At 38.3% G+C, this 19,836-nt stretch overlaps 1 protein-coding gene across 3 annotated transcripts; it reads right to left on the bottom strand.

Annotated features, from left to right (window-relative positions):
- Window positions 1-1,263: 1,263 nt before the first annotated feature.
- LOC105438577 (betaine--homocysteine S-methyltransferase 1) lies at window positions 1,264-18,100 on the bottom strand. Of its 3 annotated transcripts, none has more exons than XM_030999283.1 (9): window positions 17,980-18,100; window positions 9,146-9,293; window positions 7,037-7,155; window positions 6,509-6,703; window positions 6,062-6,209; window positions 5,250-5,441; window positions 4,651-4,781; window positions 2,688-2,782; window positions 1,264-2,115 (listed from the first exon to the last, which is right to left on the bottom strand). In XM_030999283.1, exons 2-9 carry the CDS (start codon window positions 9,285-9,287, stop codon window positions 2,031-2,033), a joined length of 1,107 nt encoding a protein of 368 aa, XP_030855143.1. In that variant the 5' UTR covers window positions 9,288-9,293; window positions 17,980-18,100; the 3' UTR covers window positions 1,264-2,030. The 3 variants fall into 3 exon arrangements, with proteins under 3 accessions (XP_030855143.1, XP_030855142.1, XP_030855141.1); XM_030999282.1 differs by lacking the exon at window positions 17,980-18,100 and adding an exon at window positions 15,906-16,020; XM_030999281.1 differs by lacking the exon at window positions 17,980-18,100 and adding an exon at window positions 13,450-13,664.
- Window positions 18,101-19,836: the final 1,736 nt, after the last annotated feature.

The raw sequence follows: 19,836 nt of genomic DNA, 5'->3' as shown, positions 1-19,836 counted from the left end.
GAGGGAAAAAAATGGAATCTCCGGAAAGCTAGGCTTGTTGAGCGAGACTCCTAGTATATCGTCAGCGTGCATCACAATTTATTTTGCGTATGCCTGCTCGAATGCACCCACCCGCGTCAGATCCCCGGGCCTTCACCGCCAATGCTCATCCGCATATACTGCACGGTCGAGCAAGCTAGGCTTTAGCTGGTATCTCTTTGGTATAAACTACTGTACACCGAACAAGGCCCGACAAAAGAGACACAAAGACCCGACATAGGCGAATGAACCCGCTCGTCCGATGACTCTCCAAGAACAAACATGCACCAATCAGAAAAGAACGCCGAAAATGGTCCATTGTAATTATTAACAAGCGTATAATTATGAGCGATAAAAAAATATTTAAAAAAAATATGATGAGAAAAAAAAAATAAACACCACAAAAATGGGTGAGAAAGCTGGAGAAGGGTCACGTAACAGGTACTAGTAGTCTAGTAGGATTAAGAGTAATAATTTATTGAAACATTAAAGCTTCCGCTCTTCGCGCGGTAGGGGGGAAACTGAATTCAAGGACACGATACAACAAATCGTCTTCTTTCTCTAATAATGTAATAAAATATGAAAGCTTCCGCGCTTCGCGCAGGAATGGGCAAAAATGAATTCAGACAAGGATTTAGAGTCGAGAATGGTACATAGAATCGTTTTCTTTCTTTAATAATCGAATGAACCGTCAGAGCTTCCGCGCTACGCGCGGGGGAAGGGGAACTTAATTCAAACATTAATCATTAAGAGTCGAGAATGGTACATCGAATCGTCTTCTTTCTTTAATAATCGAATGAAACGTCAGAGGAAGGGGAACTTAATTCAAACAAGGATTAAGAGTCGAGAATGGTACATCGAATCGTCTTCTTTTTTTAATAATTTAAGGAAACGTCAGAGCTACCGCGCTACGCGCGGAGGAAGGGGAATTTGATTCAAACAAGGATTAAGAGTCGAGAACGGTCCAACAAATAGTCTTCTTTCTCTAATAATTTAGTGAAAGGTAAAAGATTCCGCGCTTTGCGCGGGGCGGGGGGGGGGGACTCCCCCTCCCTGCACCCAACCCCCTAAGAAACGCGCTTCGCGTGCTCACTACCGCCCCCTAAAATTAAATCCTGGCTACGCGCTTGGGAGGGGTGCAACTTGCCACACGCTTCTACCACTATGGTTGCTTTGATCCATTGCCGAAAATATTTTGGCACCTATCATCCCCCCAACCACGGATACAAATCGACACCCTTGCCAGATAGAATAAGAAAGCAAATCCATGCTTCGTGATGGATTCGCAAATTAAAGTTTGGGGTTCAAAAATTAATTATTGTATGTAACAGATTTTCGTTGTTAATCCCTTATTTTACATTATGGATCGCCATAGTCAAAAATGCCAGTCATCGTGCGCGCTTTACAAGAACCCTATTATTATTGTTGTTATTATGCCAAATATCAATTAATCTACACTTTTGTGACACCGAGCACAATTTCGATACAACAGCTATTTATTTTTGTTATTCTGAAACTCGTAGTCAATCTGACTAGAATTCGAATCATCTCTTAATATTGTAGATTTAAACTAATAACAATATCCGAATGACTTTGAATCCACTGATCAGAGAATCAAGATGTACGAGAATGTATTCATATTTAATAGGTTCTTGTAAGTGTCCCTCGTACGAGTTTTCTGTTCATATTATAATAGATTGGCAAATTCATATAGACCTAAATCACAAATTATCAGTTAAAAATACAATGAATTAACACTCCTTTAACTCCACTTATCATTATCGACTTACACAACTCACACAACTTGCACCTAATTCGAAGGAAATGCTATTTGTTCGTTCTGTTACGCCTTCTTACATAAAACAAAACAAAATTAACGAGAAGAAAAACTTTCTCAAGGTTTTTTTTCGGATATACAGAATGACAGAATATCATGTTTTTTTATAAATCTAAGGCAAAGGAAAGCATTGTTTTGGCAGTCATTTCTTCTTTGAGACATGGCGACATGAAATCTATACGGATTTGCCCTCAGCTAACTTGTGAATATTAGTTCGTCCAGTGGCAGGAATCAAGCTGTTCCAATACTGTGGGTTCGCTCTGTAAGGGAATATGGGGAAACGGGAGAAACAAATGAAACAGTTATCTAAAGAAACTTACAGCGAAGCTCTGCAGCATGCTGCAGGCCTAAAACCGGCACATTTCGTCAGATGTTACTTTAAGAAATGTATAAGGGAATTCTATTCATTTGCAGGCACAAATCCCGTAACATATTCCTAAATGTGTATATACACTCCCATTTTAATCAAACAGTTTCATTCTAGACAACTACCGTACATTTTGTAATAAGCGAATCACATTTCTATATCGCCTGTAGATTTGTAGAGAATAGTCTTGAAAATTAATAAATCGTTTAAAAAAACTAAGGAGAAGGACTGGTCACTCATAAGAGGGCAGTACAACATTCAGCATAATAGGAGGGCATGGTAAATATTGGTGTGATGGTTTGATTTTAATACCCGACTGCTAAAAAAGCACGAATATGCTTGTAAGTAACCAACCAGTGTATTACCATGGACTTACTATCCATGGTATTACTGTGTATGATCGAGTCTCGACGGGCTGTATGGATGATGAGTGAAAATAAATAAATAGAGATGACGATAACTCACCTTTCTCTTTGACTTTGGAAAGCGCTTCGTTTGAGTGAAGCATATCCTTCGTGTTTATCTTTACCTGGTGGTCTGCGATTACGCTCTGGACTCAGCTGATATATAAAAGGAAAAAAAGTCAAAATCAGAAATCTACCACTATTCCTTCAATATTGAACGGTAAAAATTGTTCTCATTGAACAAACTTATTGTGAGAAAATCGTGGGAATGATGATTATTCAAACGGCCTAGAGAACAGAGGGGAACTTGATTTGATAAATTATTAACATTAATTCCAAGATTATAGGAATAGAACAGCATCTATAGAACCGAAAATATACTGTACAACATTTACGTACAGTACTGTTGCTTGATTTTACTTCTTCTTTTTTTTATTAAAAAACTTTACTTAACCCCCATGTTCAATAAAGAACTAGATGGAATTTTGACTGCGCGCAGTCGAAAATGATGCCTCCGCCATAGAGCAATTTAAACAGGTTTGGAGTTTAAATCTCCAGTGGTTCTTGAGATATCATGATAACAATCTCAATGTATGGAATTTCATAAGTTGACCTCTGTGACCCTTGACCTTTGACCTACGTGCTCCAACATCTAATCAGATTGTCTTCCTATGGTGATACACACTATCATTAAGTTTGAAGTTTAAATCTCCAGTGGTTCTTGAGATATTATGATATGGTGATACATACTATCATTAAGTTTGAAGTGAAAATTCTCCAGTGGTTCGTGAGATATCGCGATAACGATCTCAATGTATGGAATTTCATAAGTTGACCTCTGTGACCCTTGACCTTTGACCTACGTGCTCCAAAATCTAATCAGATTGTCTTCCTATGGTGATACACACTATCATTAAGTTTGAAGTTTAAATCTCCAGTGGTTCTTGAGATATTATGATAACTAGATGGAATTTTGACTGCGCGCAGTCGAAAATGATGCCTCCGCCATAGAGCAATTTAAACAAGTTTGGAGTTTAAATCTTCAGTGGTTCTTGAGATATCATGATAACAATCTCAATGTATGGAATTTCATAAGTTGACCTCTGTGACCCTTGACCTTTGACCTACGTGCTCCAAAATCTAATCAGATTGTCTTCCTATGGTGATACACACTATCATTAAGTTTGAAGTTTAAATCTCCAGTGGTTCTTGAGATATTATGATAACAATCTCAATGTATGGAATTTCATAAGTTGACCTCTGTGACCCTTGACCTTTGACCTACGTGCTCCAAAATCTACTCAGATCGTCTTCCTATGGTGATACATACTATCCTTAAGTTTGAAGTTTTTACATCTCCAGTGGTTCTTGAGATATCATGATAACAATCTCAATGTATGGAATTTCATAAGTTGACCTCTATGACCCTTGACCTTTGACCTCCGTGCTCCAAAATGTAATCAGATTGTTTTCCTATAGTGATACACACTATCACTAAGTTTGAAGTTTAAATCTCCAGTGGTTCTTGAGATATCATGATAACAATCTCAATGTATGGAATTTCATAAGTTGACCTCTGTGACCCTTGACCTTTGACATACGTGCTCCAAAATCTAATCAGATCGTCTTCCTATGGTGATACATACTATCCTTAAGTTTGAAGTTTAAATCTCAAATGGTTCTTGAGATATCGCGCTAACAAACTCAATACAAGGAATTTCATAAGTTGACCTCTGTGACCTGTGACCTTTGACCTACGTACTCCAAAATCTAATCAGATCGTCTTCCTATGGTGATAAATACTATTCCCGAGTCTTAAGTTTAAATCTTAAATGGTTCTTGAGATATTGTGATAACGGTCAAACGGGACGGACGTACGGACGGACGAACGGACGTACGGACGGACAACCCGAAAACATGATGCCTCCGGCACCACCTTCGGTGGCGGAGGCATAAAAATATAAACTTGAGCAAAAACCAAAGAAACAAATAATGGTATTCCTCCTGCCTAGTATCCAACTTACCTCTTCAGCTATAGCTCTGATGTGGTAGGGTTCGAACCCACAACACCCTCCGATGTATCTTACACCAAGCTCATAGGCTCTACGAGCAAACTTGTGTACGTCTATTCTGGTAAGAGCACGCGGCTCCATGGCTAAAGAGACATTAATCAAGAAAATTAAAACATTTTATGGGAATTCTATGATCCCTCTAACATAGCCAGGCGAGAATAGAGGCTAATTTTCTGTTTAAAAAAGATCCGAGGTTCATTCCCTGCCTGGTAGATAAGATATATCTTTCTCTATATCTTTCTCTAAAAGTATGCCCCCCCCCCCCCAACCATCACTAAAAAAAGCTATGGATACGCCCCTGTGATATATTACATCCTACTCCACGGTCTTGAGAATGCTATGATTGATTCTCTGAGCTCCCTTCGATGTCTTTGCATTTAATTATCATATCAGTATATTCAACTTAACGACAATCACAGTGAAAAGTGTTTAAATGGAACAATCCCTTTCTTTTCTCCTTGAAGAGCTTAGACACATCCCCGATCTATGAAGTGTTGACAAATCCGGAATATTAATTCTCATCATTATCATTTACAAAAGTCTGAACGTACCAAAAGGAAATTCTGGAAGTGCGAAGTATCCTTTAGGATCATTAGCAATCTCTTGAGCATGATACCCAACAGGTTGCACCATGAGATAAGTGTTCTTCATTCCAGCTTCATTCAAAGCATCTTTCATCATCTCGATAGTCAACAAAGTGGTATCAGGATCGTAGCAACAGTTTACACCAACCAAATTAGCACCTACAAACAAAATATAACGTATTCATACTGTCATAATAATAATAATACTTTCATTGTCACTGTGTGGAGCATATAGGACCAATTCCAACGAGTAAACAAAACAAAAAAGAATGTAAAAAGAAGAACAAATTTATTGCATGATTTCAACGATAACGGATTAGCCAAATATCAGGATCGTAGCAACAGTTTACACCAACCAAATTAGCACCTACAAACAAAATATAATCTATTCATACTGTCATAATAATTATACTCTCATTGTTACTGTGTGGAGCATATAGGACCGATTCCAATGAGTAAAAAAACAAAACAAAAATAACAATTTTTTTTTTTTTTTAAATTGCATAATTTCAACGATAACTGATTAGCCAAGTATTTCAATAGAATGGGTCGGGTTGTTACACCTCCTTATCACTCATATCTCTTTCTCTCTTGCTCCCCCCCCCCCCTCTCTCCCCCCCCCCCCCCACCCCCCTCTGTCTCTCTCTCTTTCTCTCACGCACTATTATCACCAAAATGCTCTCGACAAAACATATCCTTGAAACTTCTTTTTTTCGCCGTCTCTATTGCATATTGCAATCATTACCAAAACAACGACAACCAAACTGTGCGCTACACACCTGCCTTGGCCATCCTGACGGCTGCTTCGCCTGGTTTGACCCCACTTTCATCTCCCATGATACCCATCCTCGTCGTACATGCTACTGGCATTCCGGTTTTAGCCATCACTTCAATGGCCCATTCAGCTTCTTCAACCTCACCAAAAAACTGTTTCGAAAGACGAGAATATAGGATTATTATATGACGATCAAAAAAATTATTGTCATCAAGAGAAAATACTTTCATTTCTACTTCCACTTCAATCCCGACGCCGATCACAAATCCCCAAAACTACTGTATAGGTCTTCGACAAAAATATAAATTCAGAACGATTTGACGGAACATACATTTTCTTGTCAAAGCATAATTATATAGGGTAATCTTTCTGGAAGATAATCATAAATACGCATGAAAAGGGGTACCCTATAGGAAATACATTTAGTTAATTTAAGAAGAGAAAATCTCACCTCACCAAGCAGAAAGTCCACTTTCTTTTCGACGAATATATCACATTGTTTCTTAAATTCATTTTGGATGAATTCCTTGCCCTCAGTTCCCTCCTTGTAAGCTGTTATGGGTGACAAACTACCAGCTACTAGGGCGCCACCTTCGTCAGCTACCTCCCGGGCAAGGTCACTAGCTACCTGGTTGAGTGTCTTCCACTGAAATCAGCAAAATGGAGAACAGCAAATAATCATTTTGTTATTGAAAAATATCGTACACGACTTTCTGCTAACAGAACAAAAGGACTGCAATAGCTAATTTAAATAAACACAATACTAAACAAAAAAGAGGGAGATTTACTGTAAACAGAACTTAGACTATCATCGGTTTTGACTGGTACTAAATGACTGAAATTATAACGAGTCAAATATAATCATTTCTGTGTTATAATTTAATGAATGGCTAATTATTTGCGATGGTGTATAATAATGATAAAGAGCATTAAACTTGATGCGATCTTGATGCGATCAATCATCGTCATGAAAACTCACATTACAATTATTTAGGTTTGAGTCGGCCTTTACACTCATACTGTTCTCAGAGGCATAGAATGTAAACGTTTGCATGACGTCAGAACCTGCTCGGAGATATTCACGATGAAGCTGCTTCACTGTAAATTAAAAAAGAGGAATATAAGCAATATCGATTCATTAATGATTCAAAATCCGAAATGATTCATATTACTTCTAAATTTCGGAACTCAGACCCCTTTCCTGATCTTGTTATGAGTGATGGCTCTCTCAGTTGTTGTGCTTCTGTGCGTGACCTTGGTTTAAACATTGACAGCAATCTTACTTTCAAACAACACATTAGTAATATTTGTAAGTCTGCTTCCTTTGGTATATATAAGATCAGTAGAATCAGGAGGCTACTTGACCGACCCACAACTTCTAAATTAGTCCATGCTTTTGTCTCGACCCATATCGATTACTGTAATTCTTCTCTTTCTGGCCTCCCTCAGTCACATCTAGTCCCACTTCAAAGGGTACAGAATAGCGCTGCTCGGCTTGTGACTCTCTCGTGTAAATCAGAGCACATAACTCCAATATTGAACTCACTACATTGGCTTAAAATTCACCACCGCATATCCTTCAAAATTCTTCTCCTGTGCTACAAAGCTATCAATGGCTTAGCCCCCTCTTACCTTTCCGATCTCATATCCTTACGTTCCCGTACGTCGTCACGAACACTTCGTTCATCTTCCACATTACTGTTAACACCTGGACCCCGCACTAACACCCGGTATGGTGACCGCGCCTTTTCAGTTATTGCCCCCGCTCTCTGGAACAAACTGCCCGCCTTTATTCACTGCGCCCCCTCTGTATCTCAATTCAAATCTCTACTCAAAACCTATCTTTTCAAATTGTAAATTGCAGTTGTGCGTCGGTCAATGGAGGTGCGCACCATATTTGTCTTTATTTAGTTGATTGCCACTGTTTTTCTTACCTTATCTATGTTACTTTTGTATTTTTGCTTTTTCTTCTAATTTAATTCTACGGGTTATAGTCTTCTCTTAATCAGAACACTGTGCGCTTAGAAACATCAGTATTAAGCGCCTAATAAATGTTATGTATTATTATTATTATTATTATTACTGTAGTATTCCAGGATTACATGTTTTAGAGAATGTATTCCATAATAACATGAGGCAAATTCCACCTATAAGAAATATACACAAAGTTTGAAAAGTTTATCCATTACAAAGAATCTATGGCGCTACAAATCACAAGAGCAGAGGGCAAATCTTGCAATAACCTCACTGACATCAATGCAATTCATGTATATATAGTTCAATTATAAAAAATATGAGGTATTCTCTAAGTAATTCCGTTACCAAACTTCTTTTGATGTTCGAAACTGTGAGGTGGAAAAGAAATTGTACAAAACATATATTTGGGACAGCAAGTATAATAACTTGATTATGCAATCATCATTCTAAAGTTACCCGCCAATGTAGAATAGCTTAAAATGCTTGGACTATACAAAAATTATCCGTTAAGAATACAAGCAAGTAATGTATTTGTAGGATAACATTGCGTATTCTTTAGAAGAAATAATTGCCATGAAAAGGGCTGATGTTTAGGATATATTTCTTGAAAGAAAAAAAATTATATCTATCGCGATCAAAAATAACAAGGGAATAACCGAATTAGTCTGTCAACAACTGCATCATAAAATCGCTCTAAGAGGCCAGGAAGAATCTGAAGTTTACAGATAAAAATTGCAAGAATAATGAAAAAAACAAGAATCTGGATTTATATAGAGCTTGATACGAAATACCTTCTTTAATCGCTGTACATAAAATTAACATGGTCAGCGGATTCATTCATACACTCCCTGGGGAGTACTCCTACCATATTATGGGCAAATGGAGATTATTAACAAAAATGCTATGGTCATCCTACCAGGTCCCCATTTCTCTCCTGAGTATGGAGTGGCGAATGTAGATTAACCTTGCGGGGCAAGGACATTAGAGTCGTGACGGGGATCAAACCCACGACCTTTGCATTTCAAGTCAAGTGCTTAAACCACTCGACAACGACACCTCATGGCTATGACTCAGTATGTTTAGAAGTAAAGAAACTGTCGAGTATATATACCTGCGTCTGGATATTCTATACAAGCTTCGGGTGTCCAGTTACCGGCCATGACATAGCCCCTCCTCTCTAGGGTGATAACGAAACTTCCATCTCCAACTACTGGTCCTTCTTCAAGCCGCTCTAATAAACCTTTCTTGGACATTGTGACCTGTGAACATGTTTTTTTTAAAGCCAGAAAGGAAAGAAACGGACTGAGACTGAAATTCTTATTGTGTGACAATTATTAATTGTGACCATACTTTGTTCAAATGTCTGCCTTTCGCTGGCCCGGAAAACAGAGTTCATATACCGCCTCAGAAGCGGGAATGAGAAATTAATAATAATACATTGTACTCTCTTAATCATTTATTTTTTGCTATCACACACTTGGACTTTGATCTGAACAGACATTTTCCCCTTCAATTACGAAACACGATAACAGTAAACTCAAATATTTATGGAGGATGGGACCATCATAATAGCACACATGTAACTAGGAAGTGAATAATTTCTATACGTAAATAAAAAGTTGTAAGTTTTTCAACTTTACAACGAGAATGCCAATCTGCTCAAATCTAGTAATCTAGTAATAATACCATTTAAAATATTTCCTACCTTTTCTCCTTGCTTTCAAACTGTATCTTTGTTATGTACATTTTAATAAACAGCTATGGAACAGTATTGAATAATATTTCTTCAGCATTCTTCCGATAATAATGAAAAAAATCAAATCACAATATGCAGCCATTAAGCTAATTATTATTTGACTATATACAATAGTAATTATCTAATTAAAAGTGAATTAGAAACAAACTTATTAATATAATGATGTAATGAAGGATAGTAACGTAGTTTTACAAGAGTCGCTCTTTTAAAAAGGCTTTTTAACCTCATTAGAAGAGCCTTTGCATCTTAATATAGAATGTCATATGAACATGATGACAATGTTTAGTAATGAAATGCCCTCTCACCTTACAAAATAATTATAGCGAGAAATATAAAGTTTGGATCAAAGTTTGAGGCCACAAGTCAAGTGGGTATATCATGTCATGTAGGCCTATATATCTCTCTCTCTCTCTCTCTCTCTCTCTCTCTCTCTCTCTCTCCGTGGACAGGGTTTTCTGGCAAGATTGGGCCAATTTGCTGGGATTTATATGATGCCAAAACTTCACTCTGTTATTGACCCCCCCCCCCTCACCCTTAACTATATCAATTACTTCTGGACTGTTTCTTTCACAACGCGATTGCAATTAAGGCCAACGCGACCAACTCGATATTTTGCCTCATAATAGTTGCTTATGTAATAACAATTATGTAATACCATGTAACATTGCAAAGACCTCAAGTGTGTGTGCACAAACTGTATTGTCAATAGATAGGTGAGACAAATGTTATTCTACTGTTTTGAAAATAAACCGTTGCTGGATCCCTGCATGGACATACGCTAGTAGCTGGATCCCTGCATGGACATACGCTAGTAGCTGGATAACAACTTTCCATTCATTGCATTTAAATAATAGTTTGACAAAGGACGTTACTGGAATCACAGGTTTTCAATAAACTTGTTCTTAGTATTGATGGTCGGAATGTTACTTGGAGTGCCCATCCTCCCCCCTGACCAACTACAAAGAAAATGGCCGCCCATGCATTCACTTCCAACGATTGCAATCGAAGGAGACAGTCACGTGACCTGAAAACCATTATAAATGCTTTCTTTGGAGATTCCTTGTTACAAAACAAAACAAAACAAAATCTAATACCAAAAATACATTACAATGATGTTAAATGAGAAAAGATGAAAGGGGATTGGGGTACATAACAATAATAAAGACAGAACGGAGGATTCATTGTCAATGCACACAAAATATACATGCAAATAAATAAATGAGTGGACCATCTGAGAGGAGAGGGGGTGTACTCATCCAATACGATATATGGGGATGTGCCACTCTTGTGTTGGAAATCCCTAAAATTGCCCCACTTTTAGATCCTAGATCATGTGTTATTATTCCCGTCAGAATAATACCTCATCCATATTCTCGCTTAAGTGCAAAATCCAGATGCAAAAATAATTGAAATAATTTCGCTACCAACCAAATGGGATGCCCCATGCCACTTGTCATTTCTGATATAGCTTCAGTGCTTTTCTCCACAAACACTCTGCCCTAATAAGAAAAGCTACGTATAGGCAGAAACATGTATTCCATAAAACGTATTTATAAAGTATTCCACCATTCTCGAAAATTGTGTTCTTACAACAGTGTCACAGGTGAAATTACTTGGTGTCACGATACAAAACGATTTGAAGTGGGAAGCCCATGTCAGAGATATTGAAGAAAGGGCGAATTCGAAACTATTATGCTCCGTTCTTTAGGGAAGTTCGGCCTTTCCCTTGAAGATCCAATTACTATTTTCATTGGCTATATTAGCCAGGCGCGTAGCCAGGGGGACGGTGGGGGCGGTCGCCCCCTCAAATGCCGCCCCCCCCCCCGCCCCACCAAAAAAAAAAGAAGAAGAAAGGAAGAGGACGTAGGAAGAAAAGGGATTAAGAGTCGAGAACGGTACAACTAATCGTCTTATTCTTTAACAATCTAATGAAACGTCAGAGCTTCCGCGCTACGCGCGGAGGAAGGGAACTTAATTCAAACAAGGATTTAGAGTCGAGGACGGTACAACGAATCGTCTTCGCTCTCTAATAATTTAATGAAACGTCAAAAAAAGAAACTGAATTTAGACAAGGATTAAGAGTCGAGGACGGTACAACGAATCGTCTTCGTTCTCTAATAATTTAATGAAACGTCAAAAAAAACTGAATTTAGACAAGGATTAAGAGTCAAGAACGGTCCAACAATTCCTCTTCTTTCTCTAATAATTTAATAAAACGTCAAAAGAAACTGAATTTAGACAAGGATTAGGAGTCGTGAACGATCCAACGAATCGTCTTCTTTCTCTAATAATTTAATGAAACGTCAAATGAAACTCCCCCTCCCTGCACACACCCCACTAGGGAGCGCGCTTCACGCGCTCTGTAAGTGATTAGCACGCTTCGCGTGCTTACCGCCCCCCACCCCCCTAAAATGAAATTCTGGCTACGCGCTTGATATTCGTCCAACCCTTGAATATGCAACTCAAGTTTGGAGCGGAGGACTGGTGCACAAAAACGACGCATAGAAAGATTACAAAACGTGCTTTGAGGATTATCTTTAGAAAGGATTACCTTAGTTATGCAAACGCTCTTACTCAATCGAAATTACAAACATTGGAAAGTCGTCGAAATTATCTATGTGTTACAATTTATACCCCAAAGAGCCCAAAATAGAACTTTGCGAAGGACTAACAAGATCCCTGAATTCAGGTTCAAAACTAAACGTATGCAGAATAGCTCAATCCCAGATTTGATCCGTTTGTACAACCAGGGACAAAAGTTTTTTATGATTGTATTATACTTATTATTATTATTATTATTTATTCGGCAAAACAAAGTGTATACAGAGGATTACATAGAAGAACAAATCATACAAAACAAAGGATGAAAATCATTAATAAAAGAATTTAAAAAATAAAAACATTATCGTGATTACCATGAGCATTTACAAGTCGCCAGGAATGGGGCAGGCAAACTAAATCACCGAAACCGTGAAGGTCCCCCATTTGGAACAAATTAAATTGTCAAATGTATATATCTATCTATCTATCTAATATATCATGTAATGTTCATTGTGTATCATTTAGTATACTTGTATATGTATCGGGTGCCTTGGCTTTTATTTAGGGGTATCCTAACCATTATTTTGTATTCCTATTTGTATTGTTTGCTTTGAATATATATTTTCGTTGAATAAAGTGAACTTGAATTTGATATAATATATACAAGCACAAACCTGAACATATCGATTTTTGTTCCATCCCTGCTGAAGTGATGAGTTTAATACTACCAATAACATGTGTTTTGCAGTACCGGTATGTATTTTTTCGAAGATACATCAGCATTATGCTGTTTATACATAGTTTCAACATAACGTTAATTTTCTTCCACATTTCCGCCCCCCCTTAAATATTCTAAGACCTGAAGACTAGGCTCATAATCGTTAAACTAGAGCAACGTAACAGACGCATAACAGGTGCATGTAAATACAGGGGAGAAGGCTAGCTAAAATCCCATTTGTCATGCAAGTCACATCGTACGATACAAACACTCTTCATGAGTCAGCAATCATGCAAACGAGCTCCTCAGGCCTCAATCAAACAACCTATGTACACCCATACGGCGATCCGTTCCAATCCATAGAGCTATATATAGCTCTATATGTTCCAATCATACTTACAATAACAATGGTCGTCGTTATTCTTGACCGTACGCTCAGGGAGATGTGAGTTGATGAACGGTTCTACTGGTAGTGGTACTGTACTTGGTATAATGTGATGCGAAAGACAGTACAGCGTACAATCCGTCAAGACGTCTTGGTAAAATGTCAGTGAATGATCAATGGACTTCGTGTATCATCCTTACTCCTTGGTGTGTTATGCTCACAGACAGTCACAGATCAAGGAGTGTAGTAACTCCTTGCACAGATGCAGAACGATTAGTGTTGTGGTTATCAAAATGCTTCTTATACCAAAGAGGCATACCTCACTGCACTGACTGCTTTTATGAACATTGCTGTTGTTGTTGTTGTTGGTAGTTCATGTATGGCATTCATTCAGTACGACGTTGTCGTTCTTGTTGTTTAATTTATAGGAAAGTCAGTCAGTTTATGACCATTATTGCCGAATACTTTAAATAAATAATAATAATAATAATAATAATAATTACATGTATAGGGCGCTTTATACATGCGTTTCTAAGCAGGCACGTAGCCAGAGTTTGATGTTTGGGGGGGGGGGCACATAATCGATCGAGGTAAACAAAAAAGGGGTCTAAAAAAGTTCAACCGATCTTGGGGGGGGGGCACGTGACCCCCCCCCCCCCGTGGCTATGTGCCTGTTTCTAAGCACACAGGTGGAAGTGTCTTACGTAGTATAGTTATTCAACATTTAACAAAATTAAAATAAAATATTACTAATACATGAATAGCAACAGACTACCTTTTATATTTGGAGAGGAGTGCTGTCATGTCAAAAAAACTTGCGGTGACTCGAGACTAATTAATACGCAAATAAACAGGCGCGTAGCCAGGGGTAGGGGGAGCGGTGGGGCGGTCGCCCGCCCCCCCCCAAAAAAAAAGCTGGCAAAACAAACAAAAAGAGAGAGAAGAGAAAAAAGTATGAGGACGTAGGAAGAAAAAGGAGCAGACATAGAAACATTTTTTATAAATTCATGCAAGGATTCGTGAACGGTACAACGAATTGTCTCATTTCTCTAATAATTTAATGAAACGTCAACGATTCGAGCGGAGAGGGGGAACTGAATTCAGACAAGGATCAAAAGTTTAAAACGTTACAATTTTTTAACGAATCGTCTTCTTTCTCTAACAATTTAATGAACCGTCAAAGCTCCCCCCCCCCCCCCCATAGGGAACGTGCGTTGTGCGTCTTGTTGTCACGATCCATCAGATTTTATCCTGAATTATCAAAAGAGATTATTTATGAGGCTTAATTTCATTCAAACTGTCTGATGCCATTTAATCTTCTACCACTCGGATGGTGCGAACAAAACAAAAAACAAATAAAAATGGAAGAGGTAACACATTTTAAAAAATGGGGTAAAGAGAAGGGGATAGATGCCATAAAAAGAAAGAAGAAAGAGGGAAAAGAATTATACTTCCCGCTCCCAGAGGACCCAGACCTCCAAGCCTTGATGGACCTAAATTTATCGGTCCCTCCCCCTCCCTTAAAAACGCATGCAGCGCCCCTTCATTGGCTGTCTGGTGTTGCAGTTGCAATTATAATGTTGTATCATCTTTAATTATACCTAGCAATCAAAAGAATAATCATGTACACGATTATAATCCTAATCCAACAATAATGGGAATTACCAAAGTCCACGAAAAAAAAAGAAAAATAATTTAAGGATTACGAATAATTCATTTTGACAAATGGGCTACTCAACTCCAATGAGCAACTTGGCTCCCGGCTTGCCTCAAAGCTCTGATAAGTAAAGTACGCTCATAGTCATGTAAACGAATAACAAACTTTGTTATATCTCGCGGTGGTGATTATTATAGGTTTAGGGTTGGAAACTAATTATTGCATGTATATAGTATACATGTACATACAAATATGTATCACTTATTTTGTACATTATTTGGCTATGGTGAAGCACCAGGCACGCCAGCCAGGAGTGTCTTGTGACAGACATGAGCTCTCAACATAAAGTCACTATTATCACTATTACTTTTTAATTAAAAATATCTATTTAATATAATCACTCTCGTCGCAGTCGACTCATTTTATTAAAGAACAGCTAGCTATTAAATTTGTTATAGACCCGAAACTTGTCAATCTGGCTATATAGGATTCAAGTCACCTTTAATATTATTCAAACTAATACTTATCAATATTCGAATGAAATTGAATGCATCAAAGAATCCAATGTAGTAGCAGGGAGATGTAAACACACATCTAGCTCCCTGGTACTATATAGTATATATTGATTCGTGATAGGTTTTGCCTTAGTGTCCCTCGTACGAGTTTTTCTATCAAAATCTATATAAACTGCATCTATTCATCCGAGTGGAAAAATTAAAAGGGTCTTTACTTTAGAAAGTGATTACAAAAGTAATTTACAATAATGATAAGTGAAACATAGAACTTTATATAAGCGATGCTATGGTATAATTACGTGAGTTGGCCTAGCGGCTCGTTCAATTAGTCAGCTCTCTGTTTTTTTTCCCTAACTGGCTCATGCGGACCCCGGTTCGAAACTGAATCGGGTCTTTCGGATGCTTAATCGGTGACCATTGGTCCCCCATTAGAGCTGAGTTGATGAGATAGCCATGGCCTTGCGATGTGGTCTAATCCCTCATATAAACAGTACAGATAAGCTTTAAAGATCGGTCCCCAGATGTAAATAGTCATAATCTGATTGATCTAAACCCAAATACACAAAGACACACAAACACACAACAACAAAAACTTAGTTACGTAATAGTACACAATTAGGGTCAAACAACATTATAACAAAAGTAATGAATGGTGATATTAACCGAGCCTCTATAGGCCTATAAGCGATTGAGCATTTTGATTGAAGATAACCCTATAATATGAACATATCGGATCAAAATGATTATTACTCAACTGCCTTCATCGGGTGTTCATCGAAATCAAAGATGTTGCAAGTAAAAGCCCTTTCAACATTAATTCATACACACTTCACAACCGATGTATGTAAACTCTGACCGACGATATACAAAAATATGAATATAAAATATGTAGTATTTTGTTCCACATTTTCAAATACACGTCACTTTCATTTCAGTAAAATTATCATAAATTAGTTTTTAAAGGTAAATGTTCGTCAACACTGTGTTTGACATCGTACTTGGTATCATAGTGAGAAGTATTACTACCTTTTACCGAGCGGGTGGGCGGGCGGGGAAGAGAGCCAGCAAGAATGTTGAGACTCTTGCTGACAGGATGCATTTATTGTTTTTTCTTTAAAATTTAGGAAATTCGTGCATTATAACATTCCTTCTTACATTTCAAATCGCCAGTATTTCAAAACTGGCAAGATTTTGTCAACAAAGTTAGAAGGGATATCCTAATTCAAGATGTTATATATAGCACCCCCCCCCCCCCCCCCCTCCCCACCCTCTCCTGTTTGGGCCTTACCGAAATTGATGATTTGAGTGCAACGGGTGAATAACAGTAATGGACATAAATCTAAAAGTAGACGGTCTGTAGTGATAAAGGCAGATAAAACAACATGTTTGGATTAGGAATCATAGCGTAGACTACCCTCAAGGTCACGTACCTGGTATGTAAAATGGATCTATTATTAGAAACAAGATGTAAACTAGGACTAATTGTATAATAATATAATATTATAGCAAACACGGGAAGATTGATTTTCATTAACCATGAAGACTGTCCTAAAAAATCGGGAAGAATGGAGGCTTTCAGTACTATTGTAGTTTTGCTTTATTATTATAATATATCGAGGTATACTAACCCGGCAGATATCAACAGGACATCGGGCACATTTTCACCTCGGTATTGAGCATTTTTCCCACCGCAGGGAGGGGGGGGGGGGGGTCAATCAGGAACGGGTCTCTAAAAGCATGTATACGGCAAAGACAAATCGGGCATCATGAAAGTGGTCTAAAAAGAAATACTCAAATCGACCCGGCTATAATGAGAGATTGAAAAAACTCAATCAATTTTGGCCTATACAAACAAGATGTTGTATTGCCCTATAGGTGTCAAAACATGGGTCGGTCGGTCGGAAACCTTTTTGGGGGTTTACCTCTCCCCCCCCCCCCTTCTTTGGCCTGCATTTCTCAAATGCTTTAAAACATTATTTTGTTTAAAGCCAACCGTAGATAATCAAGATTTTTGGGTCAGTCGCAACTCGCAAAGGGCAATACAACATCTTTTTTTAGGCCTTATTGATGCCAGTTAGAAAGTCTCAATTCTCATCCTAGTTGGGAGCATTTTCTTGGTAAAGAACAAAATAAAATTATACATCATAAATTACGAGAGCGGGAATAAAATATAATTTTGAATAATGGTTATGTTGTTTCCATGTGGTTCGTCTCGACCCCCCCCCCCCCCAAAAAAAAGGTGCCTAGCTGGAAGATAGAAAATCCTCGGAACATGAAGATGACAATAATACATGAATGTTGATTAGGCTTGAAATGTAAAGTAAACAAATACTATTTATCTTCTGACTAGTGTGTACAAACACGAAAACATACGAAACTTTGGTCCAAAGTACGTGTTCATCAGCGGCGAATCCCGGATCCCTGCTTTTTGCGAAACGCCCTGCGAGCAGGTCCTTCTGTATCGAGTCCGGAACCCCTGGACGCCCTGGGGTTTTAGCATTTCAGAACCTTCAAGATAGCAGTCAAAATATGTATTTACTTTACTGATGTGGTTCTTGGGCCCGCCTTAAGACCTCTTACCTGGGTTCAGGGGGCGGATTCTCTCGACCTTTATCAATTCAGAACCATCAAGATAGCTCTCTTACGCAATACGAGGACAATTTTATACAACAAAGTCTTTTTAAGCAATTCAGAACCACTGCCCATGTTGCTTAATTTGGATTGAACGTACACTCTCTCCTAATGACAATAGAACAAAGGGCTGTCTTGGATTAGGTCCACGTGAGCCCCCAGACGTTTCTAACAATAATATTTAGAAAATTTACACTTCTGTAACATCTCCTTTAGAAGAATAATTACCAGACCATCCCTGTCACTTTGGGCTATATGCTTACTATACGTCTTATGGTGCTACTCGGACGGATATAAAATTATAGTTACAACGCCACGACATTGCTCAAACTGCCCAATAGTGGTGCCTCCATGATTTCGGATATACAAATTCCAGGATGTTTTGCTTTGTAACAATCCTCCAGTTGAAAAGGGTAAAAATGATTAGTGTATGAACATTGAAAGTCATTTGTGACTTGGATTGCAAAAAAGGAATTTTTTAAAAAATCCACTTTTCCAGGTAAAAGTGTACACATTTTATTCAGTGTACCCTGTTTTCCGAACTGCACAATATATCGCCGTAGCGACAGATACGGGGCGGTGACGCTAGAAAGAACGGGATGTCAATCATTCTTTTTTTTTTTAAATATATTTATGACCTCTGTCGGCAAATATGAAATCTTTAATTCTTTGTCTTTGTTAGAATATTCGTGTCTAACTTATCGCAAACCCAAGGGACGCCCATGAACAGCTCTGCACTTTAGCAGTAATCCTCTCGATGATAATTTTGTTTTTCTTCCGAAGTCCAGTGTGACAGCCAGATTATGCTTGTGTTGTTCTTTAGATAAGTGTTATTCCGTATACTAATATCAATATGTATGACCGTTTGCCAGTGGCGTAATGAGCAAAAGCGTTGCAGGCAAACAAAATCCACATCATCATCACCTTTACATGTTACATGAAGGCCCCGCGGAACATTTTTCAAAGTGGGGGGGGGGGGGGGGAGGGAGGGATAAAGTCTTTATGATCATGTAGAGCGGAGTGAGCAAAGCGAGTGGAGATTGGCGTGGGGTCCAGAAGACAGAGCCCCCAGAAGGTCAGGGGGTTTTAGACATTCAATAACGGTCAGATGAGCATTGAGGGACCCGCCTTGGGTCCTGATGAGGTCCAGGGGGTAGAGCCTCCGGAAGCTTTAATTACGGTCAAATGAGCACATTTTGATACCTCATTTATGACAGTGGCAGGTCACTTTTCTTTATTTCTTTTTTCTATTTCTCTTTAACATACTTTCTCAAAAAAGTGGGGGTCGGGGCTCGAGCCCCCGAGCCCCGCCATTCCTCGGGCTCTGACATGTAGTCTTCTAAATAAGTATTTTTTTGCTTGACTGTACATTTGGGAACTAGTCATTTTCCAACAAACGCATACAAAAGTATAATTTACAAAACAGTGAGAAAAAATCCCGAAAAATCATGTCATTAGTTTCAACAACTTTTGTAAATCACTTGTATCGAATTAGAAATAAACCACGTTGTAATTTTATTCAAGCCCCCCCCCCCCCCCCCCTCATCGGATCACCAGTGCCGTTTGCCAAGTGTAGAAATTAGTGTTACCCGGATTAGA

This window comes from Strongylocentrotus purpuratus, unplaced genomic scaffold (genome assembly GCF_000002235.5).
Source record: "Strongylocentrotus purpuratus isolate Spur 01 unplaced genomic scaffold, Spur_5.0 spur5_scaffold_5, whole genome shotgun sequence".
Taxonomy (NCBI): domain Eukaryota; kingdom Metazoa; phylum Echinodermata; class Echinoidea; order Camarodonta; family Strongylocentrotidae; genus Strongylocentrotus; species Strongylocentrotus purpuratus.
The sequence above is the reverse complement of the archived record's forward strand: the minus strand, read 5'-3'. Positions and strand labels throughout refer to the sequence as shown.